The sequence below is a fragment of the Pyrgilauda ruficollis genome, unplaced genomic scaffold, assembly GCF_017590135.1.
Source record: "Pyrgilauda ruficollis isolate IOZ18807 unplaced genomic scaffold, ASM1759013v1 scaffold5, whole genome shotgun sequence".
NCBI classification, from domain to species: domain Eukaryota; kingdom Metazoa; phylum Chordata; class Aves; order Passeriformes; family Passeridae; genus Pyrgilauda; species Pyrgilauda ruficollis.
Genome location: NW_024526599.1, coordinates 8,244,114 through 8,263,481, shown reverse-complemented (window position 1 = coordinate 8,263,481; position 19,368 = coordinate 8,244,114). Strand labels below are relative to the sequence as shown.

Sequence of the window (19,368 nt, the reverse complement as noted above, 5' to 3'; positions counted from 1 at the left end):
TCCCAGACTTTGTCCTCACATATGACAGCATCATCACAGAGATGGATAAATATGTTATTGCATTGAAAGACAAACAAATGAACAAAAATCATTACACTCTATAAGTATATCCCCTTACAAATGACTTGTTTCCAATACTGAGGAATTGTAAAGTAATTCACATTTACTGTATACAAGCAGCTTTGAGAATGTCAGCATCTTCTGTTTGGCTTTGGGTTTTATTTTTTTTAAATCACATTTGCTTTGTTTACATGAAAGAAAAAGAAATCATAATTTCTACTGGACTTCAAGTCAGCCGGTTCTTTCCAGGTGAGACCATCAATAGGGTATGTTTCACAACTAACAAGTCAGCTGCTACTGAAAGTCTGAATGTAATTGAGCCAGTTCCTTAGAGAAGGTTCCTTACCTCTCCAATGCTGGATGAAGTAAAAGTATAACGTAGTAAGAACATTGTAACAAACTGGAAAGTACACTACAAAACCCCAAAGTTCTTATATGAAAGTGACTTTATGTGTAAAAAATATTACTTTTTTGTTTGAAATGTTGTATCTTTGAGCCATGGTAATTAAAGAAATAATAATCTTAACTATTACTTTAAATCTTAACTTTTAGTTGAAAACTAAAAAAAACACAGGAACATTGCAATATAGTACTTGACAAATTAGAATGAAAGATATCTTCCCTAAAATGAATCCTTTACCAGAAAAAATGCCCTGTAAATTACAGAGAATATGAACAGAGGATTTAGCATTAAAATCTGAAACCCTTGGCGACAAAAGAAAAATTTCAAGGTATTCTCCACAGCAAGTTTGTAAGAACAGACAACATCACATAATTATTTCCCATTTCCACTGTTACCAGCATCTACTCTGTAAATTTTAAAGAAACAGAATAACAATTCAGAACTCCTGAAAGCATTAGTCTTTTTTTCACCTGTAGGAAAGAAACTCATTAACATACAACAGTCTAATAGCTGGTTATAAAGCATTATTGGATTATGAAATTAACTGAATGGATTCCGGCAGCTTGTCTCAGTAACACATGTGAGGCAAAAAACTCTCTCTACATCCCCCCACCACCCCCATTCTAGGCCTGTCAGGACAAAAAACTCTCAGCACAAAAACCATAAATAAATAAATAAATACAATGGCTTTGGGGGTTTTTGTTGTTTTCCCCACTGCCATGTTAATATTCTGCAACAACTCATCTGATAAATTGGTCTTGCACATCACCAGTTTAAGCCTAGATTATTTTAAATTCAAGTATGAATACCTTATGGCTACGTATGATTTTTCTGATAATTCAATGTAAAAAGTTTACATATAGACACTGTTCTTTTTTCATTACTTGTGCAGTTTAACAAGACAGTTTAAAAGCCAGCTAAACAAGCAATGACTATATGGACTTCAAGGAATAAAATTCAAAAACTCAGTAAGATCTGATCTATAATCATGTTGTAGTCTGAATGAAAAATGTTTAAAAAAGACTTAATTTCACACATTAAACAGATTTTTATAACATCTTATTACTGAATTGTTTCAAGGAATATAGAACATCTCATTCTTCCTAACTGCATGACAATCTTTTTGAAGCACTCACCAGGATGTCAGCCTAATATACTGTAATTACTGTGACACCTCCCAGTTATCGAGTTATCTGCTCATTTTCCTTCCATATTTTACACAGTGTCATGGCAAAGTGACTCAGTGTTTCTACTTGCAATTTCAAACCTCAGACGTTGTATACAAGCAAAACTTCAAAATGAATTTCCAAAAGGTAAAATCTGTCAAAGTGCTGAAACAACCACAGACAAGTTTAGTTCAATCCAATTACTCTGGCTCAGCTTCTACAAGTTTACCACCTCAAGTTTTATAAATCAAAACAAATTCCACCACACCGCTCAATTTAACAAAGATATAAAAATACCGAAGTCCTGCCATGAACTCCAGCACACTGATCTCTCAAACACAAAGCAGTGATGTGATAGCCTGGAGATGTGCCTGGTGTCAGAGGCCAAGACCTCTAGCCAGGTTTAAGACTTGCAGTCCACGTGAAGATGAATTACATTACCCACGCGTACTCCAGGTCAGTTAAAAGTTATTCAGGTTTCTTCTTTAGAATAATTTAAGGAGGACAGCTGTTAGCTCTATATAACCTACACAGATTGGTTTCCTATAACATGAAAGGATAGCACAAGCGTATTTGTAAAGAGGGAAGATTTAACATTCATCAGTAACTCTTGCTGCACAGCTATGGAAATACACACCTGGATGTCTGTAAAAGAATTCTAGGATACCCACGTAACTATTTACTATGACAAAGACTTGATTGTTTAGCACACAGAAGTGTACTAGGGATCATGTACTACAAAGATCATCCACCAGAAATAATAATTTCCACATAATTAACAGGCATTTGAGCTGTGACTACTGCCATGTGTACAAACAGTTAGCTGAACTGTAACTTCTGTGCCCAGACAGCCTAACATGCACTGAGATGTCCGACTTAATGCCTGCTGTGAAATTATCCCAAATTCTGCCCATGCCCTTTTTCCTTCTTTTATTCATTTTACAGCTTTTAAAGTGATAATCTGCTAAGAACTTTCCTGAAAGACACATTTAAAAGCATCTAAAAAGTTGCTTCATAAAGCAAGCCTATTGCAAAGTCCTGAGTGGCTTCAATTAAATTCTCAACAAAAGGGTTAGAGAAAAAATATGGACTAAGATATATTTAAAAACAGACTGCAGGGACTTGGATTGGCTTTTTTTCTGAATTCTGCAATACAGATTGCTGAGGACAGTAACTCTTTCAAATTCTCTTGACAAAACATAAAACACTCAGTATCTTATTGAACCATTTCCAGATCTCTATGATCCTGACACAGATTCTCAAAGAAAAGGTACAAAGAGAAGAGTTCCTCATGTTTAACAGATTATTGCAGTTACCACAAAAAGGTAAGGATTTCTGACCACAAAGTATTCCAGTCTGAATCAAGACAGAAAAGGAACTTAGCTAGTCAGGGGATTTCAAGACATAAACGGACATGATTAAGGTTATAAGTATTTATTTATAGTCAAAAAATTTATCCAGTACTATACAGCTTTACCCAGTAACCTTGTTTACTCTTCACTGTAGGTAAACAGATAATAAAAAAGCAACTAACAAAGCCTTTAGAAATATAGTTAAATTTTATTTTTGTTTTCAGTGAAAATTAAAATATATTTCTTAAAATTCCCTTCACTATTTCAGCTCTTGGATCAGCTGGTGCTCATCAGGGCCCACCTCTTCTTCTTTATTCAAATCTTCTTTTGCTTCTACATCTGTCACCTCAGGGTGACTGCAGGCAGCATCCCTAGCAGAGAGCTTTTTCATTTTGATGTTTGGCAGTTTCCTCAGATCACCATCCCATTCTCTTAAAGACAAAAAATAGGTAATGAAAACCAATTACCAATAGAAAGGAAGTAATGGCAGAGTTAATTCACATTTCCTCAGAAGATGCTAACTCAAGTGAGGCTGCTTTTCTAAGTCATTCTCTGTCCCACTGTGGTATGAATCAGCAACAAAGATTTCACCTGATTTTGTACACTACAGAAGCTGTAATTTCTCTGTGAAGAAATAAGTACTTTCAGATGTGATATTCTGAAACAAAAATATATGATTCATTTAATTCCCACAGACTTATTGTACCCTCAGTTACTTTTGGCCACCTGCTTTTAGGTTTGTCTCACTCAACTTGCAGTCTGGTAAGCCACAGAAAATAAGGTCAGAAGAGTTTCTTCATCTGGATGCTTCATTTGCATATGTGACATCACATATACGTAAATCCCTGGTCATTTATGGTTAATGTTAACTTGTTGTATGAGTGACTTCAAGAGAACGTAAAGGGTTAGTAAACATTAATACACATGGTGAGTGTATTATTTCAAAAGGCTGCATGAAGGAGAAGGGGTTGTTTTAAATATAAGTCAAACCCAGTACTCACTTAATAGAATGCTTTCTTGATTATAGTAAGTGCACTTCATGGATAATTTTTCTCAAGGGCAAAGACAGTTTTTGCCAATTATAAGATATGTTTTTCCTTTACCAAGGCAATACAACAACACTTCTGTCTGATGTCCCTGTTTAAGAAGTCAGTTGCATATTTATAAATACAGCAGTCTGTCTTTGGAATTTCTGGCTTTATTTCAACATCCTGTAAATATGACTTGTGGCTACATACCATCCCTGCAAGTCAGTGATATAGCATTCCTTGCTAAGCATTCCTGAGTTGTTGGGGTTTTTTCTTCCTTTAAAGTATTTCACTTGATAGAGCTGTCAGCAAAAATGCTCACCCAATCTACTACCAGGACATACCAACATGCTGGCCCAAATGAGCCAGCAGCAAGTTTCAAAGCTCTCAGATCTTTTAACTGGATGCAAGTTATGAATTCATTTAAGATTTTCAGCTAGTATATACACACATACCAACACTACTGCAAACAGCTCAAGTCAGAATTTTAGGTAAAATATTATCTAAGAATATTGAGCAAAAAAGCTACTTAAGTTACAGAAATGGAATTCTAACTGTCAAATCTAAATCTTCCAATGTTCTAATAACTGGCACAGGTGTTCAGCTTGTAACAACTAAGAAATGCCAAAATAGCAGTGCCATACCTACTCTGCGCTTTCAAATGACAAATTCCTTGGCAGTTTTGCATAAGTTCCTTTTTTTTTATGAGAAAAGACATACAACAGGTGAACTTCAGAAACACTATTTTGCATGAGCAGATTATTAGTGATAACAAAAAACCTACCTGAAAAATTTAAGATGCTTTCTGTTCATAATGTCTGGGATTTCTAATAGGAAAGAAATTAAATTCTGTTAGATGTGTTACATTATTCAAGTGAGTCTCATTTCAAACGTCAGCTAAATGGCCTCTAACCAAAATGGCTACATGCCTCATTTCCATTGCAACCAGACTGTTCTAAAAGAAACCTGCCATACATAATGCAAATAATAAAATAAATAATAATAATAATAATACAAATAAAGAAAACAATAATACATATCTGCATCACCTTTGCTAGTAAAAAGGAAGGCAAATATTTTGTATTGGGACCTGTAGAACAGATCATTTTGCTTTTTTCCTTGAGGAGTAGCCAAAATCTTCCTACTAGAGTGTAAATTATAAATTTAGGCAGATTTTGCATAGAATGACAAAGCTGCTTTGCCTCCCTTCTGTGTCATTCTTTTCTTGGTCAGTCCTGCAGAGTTACAAGCAGTCTGTTTTTAACATTACCATTAATTTATGGAGATTTATACCTTAGGAGCCTTGACATCTTCCCACTGTATAAAACACCTCATTACTGTCTATGAATTGTACAGAATTCACAGCCAGCAGGCTTCTCAACAAGACAGATGTTTTCTACCTTTCTAACATTAAATCCACTTTATTTTAGCTCTTAAAATTGTGACATTTCAGCAACTTTTACACTGTCCTTGAAAACAGTTCTACTTTTGTTCACCTATCAATTTCCTCAAGTTTTACAGTAATAAATAAAATCATGCTATCAATGCAGGACTATGGATGATTTTGCTACTACAAAACATGGCATGATGATACCTGTGCCATTTATCTTTGTGGCCAGACAGTCCTTACTATCAGAAGACCATTCCTTCCTTTCATACTTGGCTATGAAGTTACCAACTGAAGAACAATAATATATATGAAATGTTTTGATAACAATTACAGTGATTTCTGCAGACTGCTCCTCAGTAAACAGATGAGGTGAACTGCTCACAGCTGAGCAAGGCAAGGCAAAGAAATATTTACCTAATGCTTTTTTGGTCTGCTGATTCTTTGGTTCCATGCCACAATCCATGCTTAATATCCATGCCAGATTATGTCCATCCTTCCCAACAGAGCTTTGAAAAAAAGCCATGGTTGCTCTTGCTTTCTTTGCAGTCCCTTGAACTGCACTCATGGCAGCACAGTGCCAAACGCTGGAACACCCCCGCTCCCACAAAGCAAAGTTGTTCTTCCCTTCTCCCAGGTATTTTACAAGGAGCAATCAGTGCTACTCTGTTTGCTCCAGCAGTGCATGTAGTGATGTAAACAGTGAGTTTGGCAGAAGTGGCACCATGCTGAGATTTGTATTTTTCCCTTCGATAAAAGCACTGATTCAACATAGTTTAGTGTTCTTGTCAGACAAACCAGGACTACATGACAAGGCTTTCAAATTAAGCCCTTTCATTTGTTTTCCTTTTTTTGGAAAACATTTAATGGGTTTAAGTTAAGCAGACCTTTTCCAAAGAGAATATTGTAACAGTTTTATCTAGCCTATCATCCAGGGCTCACCAACATCATGAGAAAGCAGGCATTCTGAGAGAAGATTCTGTGACAAATCAAGATTTGGCACAGAATTCATCTGCTTTGGCAGTGGCAAAATTTTTAAGCTACGGTTACATGTGTGTTTACAATACGTTACACAATAAAAACTACTGAGTCGCAAGATTAATAGAGCTGTGTGTAGAAATTAAGTATATACTGCACAGTAACTGATTTTCTAAATTATGCTATATTAGTAACACTTGTCTAACTCAGCTGCATCTCCGTAGCATGCACCAATGTCATGGTTTTTGCTGCTGCTTGTGTACTCCTTCATTTGCTTTAAAATGTTAAGTCATAGGAGCATGTTTTTTTAAACAAAAGACAGAAGAAAATGTAAGAGAGAAATACGGAACAAGAATTAGTGGGAAAGAAATAAAGACAGTATTTTGGGGAATAGTTTATTATCTGACATTTCTAAGACAAAGTATTCAACAATTTATGCGTTTAGCAAAACAGCAGTGAAAGATGTAAGTAAACTTTTTTTAATGTTTCTGACCCTTTCAGACAGTTTTCTTTCTTTTGAAAAAAAAGCCTGTTAAAAAGTATGAAACTTTTTCATATGAAAAGTATGATGCTCTTTAGGCAAAAAATTATTTGGTTATACGATAATGATCACTACAGAAAACAGCAGAGAACGAATAGTACAGAAGTTACATTAGCAGATAAGTGGAAATGATACAGCTTTCATCCAAATTAAATTGATTTTCCTGTAATGTGAAGCCTGCAGAACTAATTAATAAAACTAGTGTATTTAGTTTTAAAAGCCACTTTCCCCCAAGATTAGTATTATGCATCTGACAGAACATGCAAGGTAATTAGAAGTGAATTGTCAAAAATGGATGATGTTCGAATGAAATAATTATGATGCTTTTCCACTGAATGCATACTAACTCTGGGTTACAAAGAAGTAAGTAAGTGTCTAGCATTGTCTTTCAACAGCTTTGCTATAAACATGTAAGACCAGATTAAACAGAAAACCCAAATACACAAAAATGAAAACATGAGGAAGAAAACTGCAGCAAAACTAGTGTAGGCATATTTTAAGGAGCAAGGGACAAGGAGCTGCTAAACCTCAACAACATCACTGATAATGTTCCCTGTATAGGTACTGTTTCTTTAAAAAAAGACTAAAATTTACTGTATTTTGGGATGTCTACCACTTTTGTAAACAAATCCTTACATTTTATAAAGGGCTGGTTTTTCATTGACAGGACAAGAGGAAATGCCCTCAAGCTATACCCAGGGAAGGTTCATGTTGGATTCAGGACAGATGTTTTTCACTTAAAGGGTGGTTAAGCATCAGAATAAGCTGCTCAAGGAAATGATGGAGGAATCAGCAGCCCGGGAAGTGTTCAAGAAATGACTAGATGTGGCACTTAGTGCTATGGTCTAGTTGACATGGTGGTGTTTGGTCAAAGGTTGGATTTAATGATCTTGGAAGTCTTTTCCAGCCTAACTGATCCTATGATTTAAATAGACTGCATCAAATTTTAGTAGACTTCCCTAAAGAATACATATTATGCAGTCTCTTCATAGCAAATGCACATGCATACAAGAAATAACTGAGTTCAAGAACAGGAGGGGAAAAAACCCAACAAATCTAAGTCAGTTATAAAAGCTCCACTCACTAAAGCTTCTAAGATTAATAATGAGCTAGAGGCATAAAAGCACTGTTTCCAGCTGATTTCCATTTATGCCCAATCTCTAATTACAGTATTTAGTTGCTATAGTACTTAGCAGCAACTATTTTCTCTGAATGAACACTGTCCTAGACAGAGAGCAAAACCTGCAGCAGCTGTGATAACAAATAATGAATGATTTGAAAGTGTATTTAATATGTGAAGTTGCACTGTGCTCTCTGAATGCTTTACTTACTAATTCTATAATAACCTCAAATTTTGCCTACAATATTTCTAGCTTCTTGATTATTTTTATGTTGTGCTTGTGCTTTTGACATCTTTTTCTCTAGTTTTACTGCCTTTTTCTGTCAGCTTTGCACAAAGCAAGAAAAACAAAAAGAACTAAAATTTAAAAGCAAAAAACAAAAAGAATACATTCTACAATTAAGCTGATGACAATCACAGAATCGATTTTCCTATGACTTTTTCCCCCTCCTTCTAAGACATCAAAGGTGATGCATGAAGTCATACAGATATTCTTAAATTCCTCTGCCGGCTGCACTGGCAAAATTTTAAAGTCATTAATTTTCTTGGTTTGTACAATACATATCAGTGTGTGCTGATTTTGGCCGGGCTGGAGTTAATTTTTTTCACAGTGGTTAGTACAGGGCTGCATTTTAGATTAGGTGGAAATGTTGTTGATGAAAACAGGATGTTTTCATTATTCCTGAGCTGGGCTTGCACAAATAACTCTTTCTGCTTCTCACCCCAACCCACCAGAGAGGAGGCTGAGGGTGCACAAGGAGCTGGGAGGGAACATAGCTGGAACAGCTATGGGACCAGGGAATATGACACACAACCCAAACCTTGCTGTGCTTTGAATCCTAACTACAGAGTAATGTAGATTTTTCATGTTTTCCACAACATATTTTACTATTAGAAGGATCAATTATGTGTGGATAATACTTTAACATTAAAGCCAAGTTAACCACTCAGCTTTAACCTGTACATTATTGGTTAAAGCAAAATACAAACACTTCACTGCTTATCTTGACTATCCTCAAGCAACTCTTTGCTTTTTGCACTTTTATTATCTCTTTGTCTTTCTTCCTTATTTCACCAAACTATTGCTGCTTCCCTTCAGCCTAGTTCCAGCCATAAAATTAAGGTCCAACCAGCTGCTGTACAGAATTCAAGGCAGGTGCATTAAAAGCTCACTTCAGTTTGAAAAATAGGTTATATATGCCTGCACTGACAAGACAGCAATAGCAAAGATGCACAAAGAAAGGCAAAAGTAGAATATACGAGTCAGATCTTCACCATCTTTTTTTCTCCTTTTCTTCACCATGGCCCTCCTCCCAAATAACTCTGCAAGGCACAAGCACCTAGAAATTACTTAGGTAATTTCTTTAAAGAGAAAAATAAGGACAGTGCTTAGAAAGTTTGCTTAGATTCTGGCCTTGTGAGCAGGTGTGAGGACCGAATTCTTTCTAATACTTTTACATACCTATTCCATAGCCCTCATAGAGTTGTCTTTCACGTTCTATTGTCTGCTTGATGACAGTTTCCCGTGAACCATGCTGCCTTCCTTGTCTGCCTTTAATACTGTTTTGTAATTCAATCTGCTCCAATTCAGCATTAAATCGACACATATAACTGAAAGAAATAAAATGCATAAAAGCTTGATGCAGTCATAAAAAATAACTGCAAAACAGAATTACTCTGATCAATTAGTTTACTAATTATATTTATTTTCTTTATTTATTGGAGACTCAAGGAGTAAGTAGTATGAAATCTGAGTGTTCAGATGTCACAGAATAACCCAGCAAGCAAATTCATATGATTACTACTGTCTAAATCATTTAAAGTCCTCCACACACTAAAAAACTAGGGATATACTTCAATAATTTAAAAAAACCCCAAACTACAAAATTACTTATTTGAATAATTCTAGTGTGACTATATACATCTCTCAGTATTTGTCACTGGCAATAAAATCAACTACTTGATATTATAATTACCAATATATAAAAGTCCTCCTCAAGTCATCATCACATTATTTTTAAAGACAAGTCAAGCTTTTTGATCTTGTTTTTAACACCAGTCTTACTTTTCAATTAGTTCACCAGCTTCCTTCTTTGTGTACTCGATTTTACTGGGATCAAGGTGACTTTGAAACCATTGCAGTTTTTCTCCTACAAGAATAAACTTAATATTAATGGTTACACCAGCACTGTAGTGTCAATACATATTAAAGTTTCTCAAAGTTTTTAAATGCACCCCCCCCCCTCCACCCCCCTGTTTTTCAAGATTTTGAATGGCATCACAGACTCTGATACTGTGGGTACCAGGTATGAAGGCAGCTGTAATATAAACATTTCCACATCATTTCAGATTTATTTTATACCTCCCTTACATGAAAAAAAAAAAAAAAAGATGTTAGGCTTTGTTTTACTGGAAATTAACTAAAACAGATTTATTTTATACCTCCCTTACATGAAAAGAAAAAAAAAGATGTTAGGTTTTGTTTTACTGGAAATTAAAATATCACTATATCAATTACTTAGGAAGGAAACTTAGAAAGGAGGAAAAAACCAACACAATGGCTGCATAAGAGTTCTGATTGTCACATCTGTTTTTAAACAGATTAAATTGAAAAGCTGCAGGATCAATCATATGGAAGAGAAAAATATTCCAGGTTGTGTCTCAAAGTTTTGAATTTACTTGCTAACACAATGTGTCTTTTAAACTACATATATCATCTTTTACCAGTTAGAAAAAGCTTGGAGACCAAATACAATAAATATGTGTACAGATGTACAAAACACTCATTTACTCTATATTGCTCTGCTGTTGTGTACACTGACTAAAGATGAGCTATGCTCAGCCCCAAACTCAATCCTGTATATATTAAGTGGACAAATCAGGTATTTCAGTATTTCAACCAAGTCTATTTGAAGATTGCAGAATCAGATCATAGAAAAAGAAGCTCTAACTGGACGTCTAAAAAGTTGGTAAAACTTAGAATCTCTACTAAGAAACTGAATGCTGTGCTCAGTAATAGAAGTTTCTGCTTACCAATAATACTTAAACGCAAAGCTTTGTCCGTCTTCAACCTAGCAGAGAAAAACCAGATGTGTTAGCCAGGAATGAGTACCATATAAACAATGACCTTAATTTTATTCTCAAAAAGTTGGGGTTTTTTTCAGTCACAATGAAAGTCAAGGTATAATTTCAAATATAAATATTTGACAAATTCCAAATAACGGAAAACTTTTTCTGTTTCATCCAAAAGATCTACTTTCTGGTTAAACTACTAGCTGAAATTTGTCCAGTTTACCTATTAAGCTAAAAAGTTTCTTGGAAGAAAAAAAGACACAACATTTTTCTCAGAGCGTGACAAAAGGAATTTACACAAAAGAGCTGCATTGTCACAATTTCCTTAAGTATTCCTGATATTCTTCTGGCATGTTTAATGAGTTGGGAGATTTCACTGCACTGCATTCTTGCAAATCAAGCATGCAGTGAGAAAAATAACATTCTGTTACCTTAAAACTTGTCATCATTAAAGCCTGTGCTTACTGAACAGTAAGTTAGTATGTTAAGAAACCAAAATTAACCACTTCATTCAAGAACTCCCCAACTCTGTCTCACAGTACTTATAAGTCCACTGGAATCTCTGGCAGGATACTCAAAAGCCTTCTGTACGCTATGAGATGTGAGTATACAGTTCTATTTGGGATTAATTTTTATCCTAATTAGGAGTTCTCAAAGAAGAAAAGTTCTCTAGCAGGAAATCCTGTGCCTCATACTCTTTTGTCCTGAAGGTGTCAGATTCGATGTGCATCAAAGGATGTTGCAATGTTCCATTGTTTCCAGAAAGGAAAACTACACATTATTGGGGTAAGTATGAAATTTTTCACTGGAAAAAATATTCTAGCCATGAACATTCAGTGTATATATTCAAGGACCTTTGATAAAATTGACTTCTTCTTCTTATTCTTCTTCTTATTATTATTAAATAGGGAAATTGGTAATGGATTAAGAAATCATAAAGGCTATAACTGACAAAGAATAAATAATGCTAAAATTAATCACAATTCAAAGATATTGTGCTCCTTTATTAAATTCCTTTTACTCTGTAAAATTTAATGAGCATTTTAGAGCTAAATGAAGTAACTCAGAGCACAGAAGTCTGTCACCTACCACAAAAACTGGGATCAAAAGATAAACCCTTACTTTCCGGAGACAAACACACTTGTGTCACTTGTCCACAAACCTACATTATTAAATAATTATTGATTTTTCAAGAAGTATTTCATCCTCTGAAGACTCTCTAAAAGCCATGTACAAGCAAATGCACAGCATATGTGAGCTGCTAAGAATTCCACTAACATATTAAAGAAATTTTTACTTCTATGGATACCCCAGCATGTGTAGAAGAAGCCTTGAATAAAAGCTGGGCAGGCTTTTATCCTCAGAGGACTTACAGCAGGGACCTCTGGATGGTAACAGCATCCAAGAAAAGGACACACACTTCCCTCAGTGGAACTCCAAACCAGCAATCCCTGCTGGAAGCCCTGCAAGGCAACACTGCCAGATGAGCCTGTCTGCAAAGCTTTGCCACAGAGAAAATGGCATGGCATCTAGGAAAGCTGCCTAAACAGGATCATTTCACATCTACATTCTAAAACACTACAAACTGCCATTTGCACCTGCTAAGGGCCACTTAGTCATTTATTTATCAAAGCAGCAAAGAACCACCATTTTCTTCTGGACAAAAAACCTTCAGTCTCTTGGTGCACACAACTAATTTCAGTATGAGAAATCATGAATGATAGGCTCGGATGTTGCCTTATTGTACTTTTTATAAAACCCTCACCTCAGTGACTGCTAGAAGACAATAGCATTAGCAGGGAGGCTAATCAAATCAGGTGAGTCAAAGAAACTTCCTCTCCTCTCCTTCCACACAATGAGTAATAGCTTTCGCTCAGGGAAGGGGAGGTAAGGCCAGGGACACAGTCTTGTGGCAGGCTGTTGTTTCTTGATGATTTTCTTCTTCACCCACCTTCCAGAAATCCTCTGCTTAGACAGTGATTATTAATAAGAACGATTAGTTGTTTTCTTGATGCTTACTAGGTACTTTAAAGGTAAATTCTACATGTTCCTTCAGCAGCTCTTTCTCTCAGATACCATATTCAACTGTTCTACTCTAAATACTAACAATGAATAAGTATTTTCCAAATCAGATTACCAACTCAGTATTTTTCCCTGATAATATCCACAAATACAAATGCCATCTATGGCTCTGAAAATGAAGATAGGCTTTTCAAAATAAATAATTTTAAAAGCTAACAGTTTTTCAATTCCTCATGAAGAATCTGCAAGAGTATGTCACAAAGCATCACTGCCATAAGCAATGCAAGTAGAAGCACAGTGGGTCAGGAGAGATTAGGAAGTTAAACAGGGGAAAACCTCAGAAAAAGAACACACAGATTTCTACCAGGAGACGTAAGATTGCTTACTCCCCAAGGGTGGCTTCATGCCCCTGTAAAAACTCCTTAGATGTCACACCTCAGAGCATCTCAGTATTAGACTGGCTTATCTGTAATGAAAATGCACTGACTACTAAGAAATGTTTTGTGCATGCACTAGAAAGGGTCTATTTTGACTCAGGAGGGAAAAAACAGAAAAAAAAAAATTCACAGCTAGATTAGCTTTAGCTACCAAAACCAGATAGGTATTTCTGCAGTTGCAGGAAAACGACTGGTGCTAGTACATCACTACTACAGAAGTTTCATTGATTTCCCACTATGGTCAGGTTTCCTAAAGTGTAGAAAAGTCAGTGTTCTACTACTGTCAGTGAAGCAGCTATTGCTGTCTCATAAAAACATCCACGTAATTATTTAACAGAGCAAACAAGCTGCCCAAAGGAATAAGAATTCACATGTAAATTAAGAGAGAATAAACTGGTAGTAATACACTGGAAGTTCTTGCTGCTCATTAGACCTTGAAGAGAATTGAGAGGAGACGGATGCAGGCAAGAAAAAGGTGTAATCGAAGTGAACAAGATGATTTAAGATTGTAGCCAATTTTCTAAAAGCAATTGGTCTGTCTCCTCTTATTATGGTTAAGATTGGTCTTTTGTAGTGCAGTCACAGTTTCTGGACAGTAAACTTATAACTGCTGTCATATTTTGTTATGAATGCTTGTAGTGAAGACTGGACAATGGAGCCCATAAAAGAGTTCTGCAACTTAATGCAGAATTTCTCCCTCATTTTTCCCAATGCTGCATTTTAAATATTCAAAGTCCTTGTGGATAATGTCTACCCTTTTTTACTATTTCATTTGGGAAAAAGATACTGCAATATGCATCTCATAACTTAATGCAATTTCCTTTCTGTAGTAACATAAACAGGAACATTCACAGTAGTTATTTCCTTCCCTCTATCCTATAGGAAAGTTAATAAATAGAAGCCTAAACTGTCTCCAGTCCTGAATGCTGTCTCCAGACAAGCAGCAAAGGAAAAAAAAACAACAAAACCCAACCAAACCAAAACAAGCAAAACAAAATAAACAAACCACACTAACCCAAAAACATTGACTGATACTTCTATAAAAGATATTCTCACCCTCCAGCAACACACCATTCAAGGGTTTCCTACACCCTACACCTTTGTGTTAAATAGTAATCAACACATAAAATGTATGTATGTTCAAAAAAGTATTACCACACAATTAAAGCATCCTCCTCTGGCAAGGAAATCCACAGCTTAATAAAAATAGAACATATGACCTCTATGGACTTCCAACATTCACTGAATACTCTAAGACGGTTTTACCATTCTGCAGAAATGCAGAAATGCCTGTACAGAGATATTATCCCCTTCCCTCACACCTAGTCAGATCACACTGAGAATTCCATTTCTAGTTTTGTGTCCTATTCAAACTTCAGACAACTTACTTCTACACAATAACAAGCATGGTCAAAAAAAATGCCAGATTTGTGGATGGGACTAAGGAAGAAAATTCTGTAGAGATTACAAGGCAGCTTCTATTTACCACCAAATGATGTACTAACCTTCCACCAGAGAACAGGGCAGTCATTCAATAGAAGCAATTTGGAAAATTGTTTAAAGACATTTAATAGACCTGCAGAAGCAATGCAGAAGAATAAAACTGGTGTGAGCTATTTCTTTTTCCCAAGAGTGTAGGAGTGGAAAGCTTTCCTCCATTCACAGCATCAGAAATTTGTCTTGTCTTTTTCAGAGCTATGCAAAATGAATCCAAGCCTCACCATTATATTACAGAAACTGAAAGCTAAGTAATTACAATAAAAAGTTCAACATGTATTTAATTCCCAATATTTAAAAAAAAATCCTGAGAATTTACCAAGCTGATAGTTTAGATAGAGACTCTAAAGAAATTGGATCCCTTAACAAGTCTTTTAAAAACACTAAGGGGAAAAAAACCCCATTATTCATATCTTTCAAATTAAATTGCTCTTCAAGCCAAGACAATATAGAGAATAGAACACAGAGAACTGGAGGATGTTTTTAATGCAAGTGATTTGTGGAACACCACAACAAAAGTGATCTACCTACAAAGTACAGAATGTTAGTTAACTGTTCAGGCCCCAGAAGCGTAAGATGTAGAAATCTTATTTATGAGATATAAAGACAGAAAATTGTTATTATATTTTGTATCACAATATGCTGTGGATTGTGAAAACTGACACACTATTCTTGGTGGAATGGCTTCCCTATGCAAAATGAAAGGTTACATCTTTTACAATCAGCCTAGATTGAAATAGCAAGGATAGGGCTTCTTCAAATACATCAGTGACCAAAGAAAAACAAAGGCTAATGTAGGCATCTTACTGAATTGACGGGGACCCTGGCAACAGAGGAGAGATGAGGCAGAAATACCCAACACCTTCTTTGCAAGGGCCTTCACTGACAAGAGCAGCCCTTAGGAATCTCTGACCAGGGTTAAGGGATGTCAGAAGGGAAGACTTGCCCTTGGCCAAGAAGGACTGGGCTAGAGAGCATCTAGGCAAGCTTGACATCCACAAAGCCATGGGCCCTGAGGGATGCATCCGTGAGTGCCAAGGAAGGTGGCTGACACCATGGCTAAACTGCTCACAATTATCTTTGAAAGCTCGTGGAGATGAGGAGAGGAGCCTGAGGACTGGAAGAAAACAAATGTCACCCTGTTCTTCCAAGATGGCAAGAAGAAGAACCCAGGAAACTACTGGCCAATCAGCCCCACCTAAATCATGGTGAAGGCAACACAGCACCTCATTCTGGAGGCCATCTCTATCCACACGCACAACAAGGAGGTGATCAGGAGCAGTCAGCATGGATTTACTAAAGGTAAGTCATGTTTGACCAACCTGATAGCTTTCTATGATGAAACAAAAGGTGAGGGGAAAGCAGTGGATATTGTCCATCAATTTCAGCAGGGCCCTTGAACTTTTTGCTCTTGCAAGAGGAAGAAAAAGTAGCACTCCAAGCAGAAACATCAGCACTGTTGTCCACATCAGTGTAACTCTAACCACACCAGACTGTCAGTAAAAGCTTTGAGTGTGCCATGTCATAATGAATAACCAGTAAGTATTGCTCCCTCACTAAGTTTTCTTGGGCATGTTTTTCTCTAAGGTGAAGTCACGAATGCAAGCACTAAGAATCAAGTAAGATTAAGTAATTTTATGTGATTAAGAGCTGTGAGTGGTTTTTATGACACAAGGTGAGACAGCTAAAGGACAAAGTGGTCAATTTAGTAGTAGGGAAATAATCTGCAATAAAAATGTATTATCAACAGTCACAGAGCACAGAAAAAATATGAAACAGCAGAGAAAACCTCTCGCGCATTAAGAAACTGCTCAATCAATACATGCTGCTTGTGAATTCTTGTAGCAGCTCTGCTGGAGGCTACATGACCCCACTGTGGCAGCAAAGGCCCCCCTTCTAGGGAAAGCAGCAGTGCAACTGCTGTGCCTAAGGTTGTACATCAATCCCAACAATAAAACTGCACAGTCTCTGAACCGGGAGTTTCCAATTTAACACCTTCAGACAAATGAGTATTTGGGCTCAGCTCACATGGTCCCTCCAGACACTACAATTTATACAGCTTTATATAGTTTATGTAGCGCTATACTATACTTAGATCAAAAATGCTCTAAGCTAGCTTTAGTAACTTCCTAAATAAACATATTTATGCATAACAACAAGCAAGCTGAAACAATGTAATTTAAAGGCCAGTCTCCACCAGCTGTCTTTTCCCTCTGTGGGAGCTGGAAGTAAAATGAAGTGGCCATGGAACAGCACAAAACCACCAAAGAGGAGTTAACAGTTTTATTCAGAAGTCTGTCTTCTGCAGGAAGGTTTCTAGGTTTTCTTTTCCATTAACTCAGCATTTTAGCAGAAGCAGCTAGACCCTAAGCAGGATTCTTACTGAACTTGAAGTAAAGCCAAACTAGGTGACTCACCTTCATGTGAAATCACCAGCATTGTGCTATTCAGGTTATGAAAGACAAGAAATCTAACTTGTAAAGACAACACCCAAAGTAAAGCAGCAGAACTACACACTTTGTATAACCTAATTTAATGCATGTAAACCTGTCACTTCACATGACCCAGGAGCAGTATTAAGTTATACAGGCCCTTCTGTTTTCTTGTGGTTGTATCAGCATAACAGTCCATGTCCACTACCACAAATAAAAAGTATCATTTGTGATGTTATTCTTTGATCTGTACAGAGGTTTTGCAGTCAACTTACTTTTCTTTCTTTTCCTGTTTGTGCACTTCCCTTGCAAGCTGTGCAGCTTTTCTGCTGTAGGGATGGATAACTTTTTTCTCTTGCTTCCCTCCTTGAGGTTTCCGTAACTTTGGCTGAAAAGACATCAAAGATACTATGCACTAACAAGGCTGAGTAAAACATCAAAGGGAAGACAGATGTACACACCACGATGAAGACTGAAAAGGTCATGCACTGATATCTAAGAAGGCCCTTAACTTTCAGTAACACGTGATCAATTTCACCCACTTCAATAACAAAATTACTTGAAGCCAGTACATTGTGTAACAAAACCACTAGAGCACAGGAAATGCTGTAAATCTTACCGAGTGACTACTGTCAGAATACCTACTTCACAGAACTCTGCAGCTAGGAAACTAATATTAGCTCTCTGTACCTTTGCAGAAAAATGTCCCCATAAAAGCTCCTATCTGGATTTCTGACAAGAGCCTCATGTAATTTGAACAATGTAATAAAAGCGATTTTCTTGCTCCTCCCCAGAGATCACAGGAATGCTTCACACCAGGGGGCAGCCAGAGACTTTCCTTCTCTACCCCTTCATGCTGCAGAGAGGGAATACCACTCAGGAATTTCCAAAGCATGGTAATACTACTCTAAGTTATGCTACTTTCTGGTAAGAAAATGTTTGAACAGAACTGAATGGCTTTATGAAATATTGTGCTATTTAACTGCACCCAAATAAAACACCTTAAAGCAACGGGGCTTTCCTGCATCACAATAAATGGCAATCAATAAACGGAGACTATAGTACATCCAATTCTCTGCGACAACATCAGCGCTTAGGGCTGCGAAAAAAAGAGACGGTGTCAAAGACACAACTATTTGAACACCTCGGGAAATCTCAGGCGGCGGCACCTCCCACCTGCTCCAGAGGGGGACCGCGGCCGCCCTGCCGGGAAGGCCCAGAGCGACGCGAACCCCCCGGGAGGAAATGCAGCAGCTTTTATGTGCGAGGTCGGCTCACCGCCGGTATCGGCCCCAGGGCCACCGGCCGCCAGCGGGCTCGCCTCTCCAGGGACGCGGTGGGGCCGCGCTCGGAAGGAATGAAGGGGCCGGGAGCACCGCGTCCCCAGAAGCGCAGAGCCGCACCCGCACCCCTACCCCTATTCCTGTTCCTATCCCTGTCCCCAGTCCCATTCCCAGCCCCGCACACGCACCATGGCGAGCGAGCCTCCTTCCGGCGCCGCGGTGCAGCAGCCTCAGCGGTCCGGCCGGCGCGGCGGGCGTTCCGCGGCTGCCCCGTTCCGCGGCGCCGCTGGCCCCGAGCGGGCCGGGCCGGGGCTCGGCAGGCCCGGTGTGACGGTAAAGGTGCGGCCACACAGCACGGGGGAGGCCAGGCCCGAAGGAGACCTGATCGGGTGCTGGGTAATGTCTTGGCAGCAGCTAAGGTGGTTGCTTTGGCAGCTGCAATTAATGGGGCTGCTGCTGCCCGTGAGGTTGAGATAAAAGAAAAGTAGAAGTAGTCCAAGAACCTGGTGATCATTAGGATGGAGAAATTCCAGAAGTGGAATTCCACAGCTTTGCCTATGAAAAGACGGACCCTTGCTGAGCTGAAGAAA

The 19,368-nt window shown here is 37.6% G+C and overlaps 1 protein-coding gene across 1 annotated transcript; it reads right to left on the bottom strand.

Annotated features, from left to right (window-relative positions):
- Nucleotides 1-3,169: 3,169 nt before the first annotated feature.
- Nucleotides 3,170-19,053, bottom strand: TMA16 (translation machinery associated 16 homolog). The gene is made up of 7 exons (XM_041480079.1): nucleotides 18,967-19,053; nucleotides 17,771-17,883; nucleotides 11,069-11,106; nucleotides 10,101-10,185; nucleotides 9,498-9,646; nucleotides 4,794-4,836; nucleotides 3,170-3,412 (listed from the first exon to the last, which is right to left on the bottom strand). Exons 1-7 carry the CDS (start codon nucleotides 18,967-18,969, stop codon nucleotides 3,241-3,243), a joined length of 603 nt encoding a protein of 200 aa, XP_041336013.1. The 5' UTR covers nucleotides 18,970-19,053; the 3' UTR covers nucleotides 3,170-3,240.
- Nucleotides 19,054-19,368: the final 315 nt, after the last annotated feature.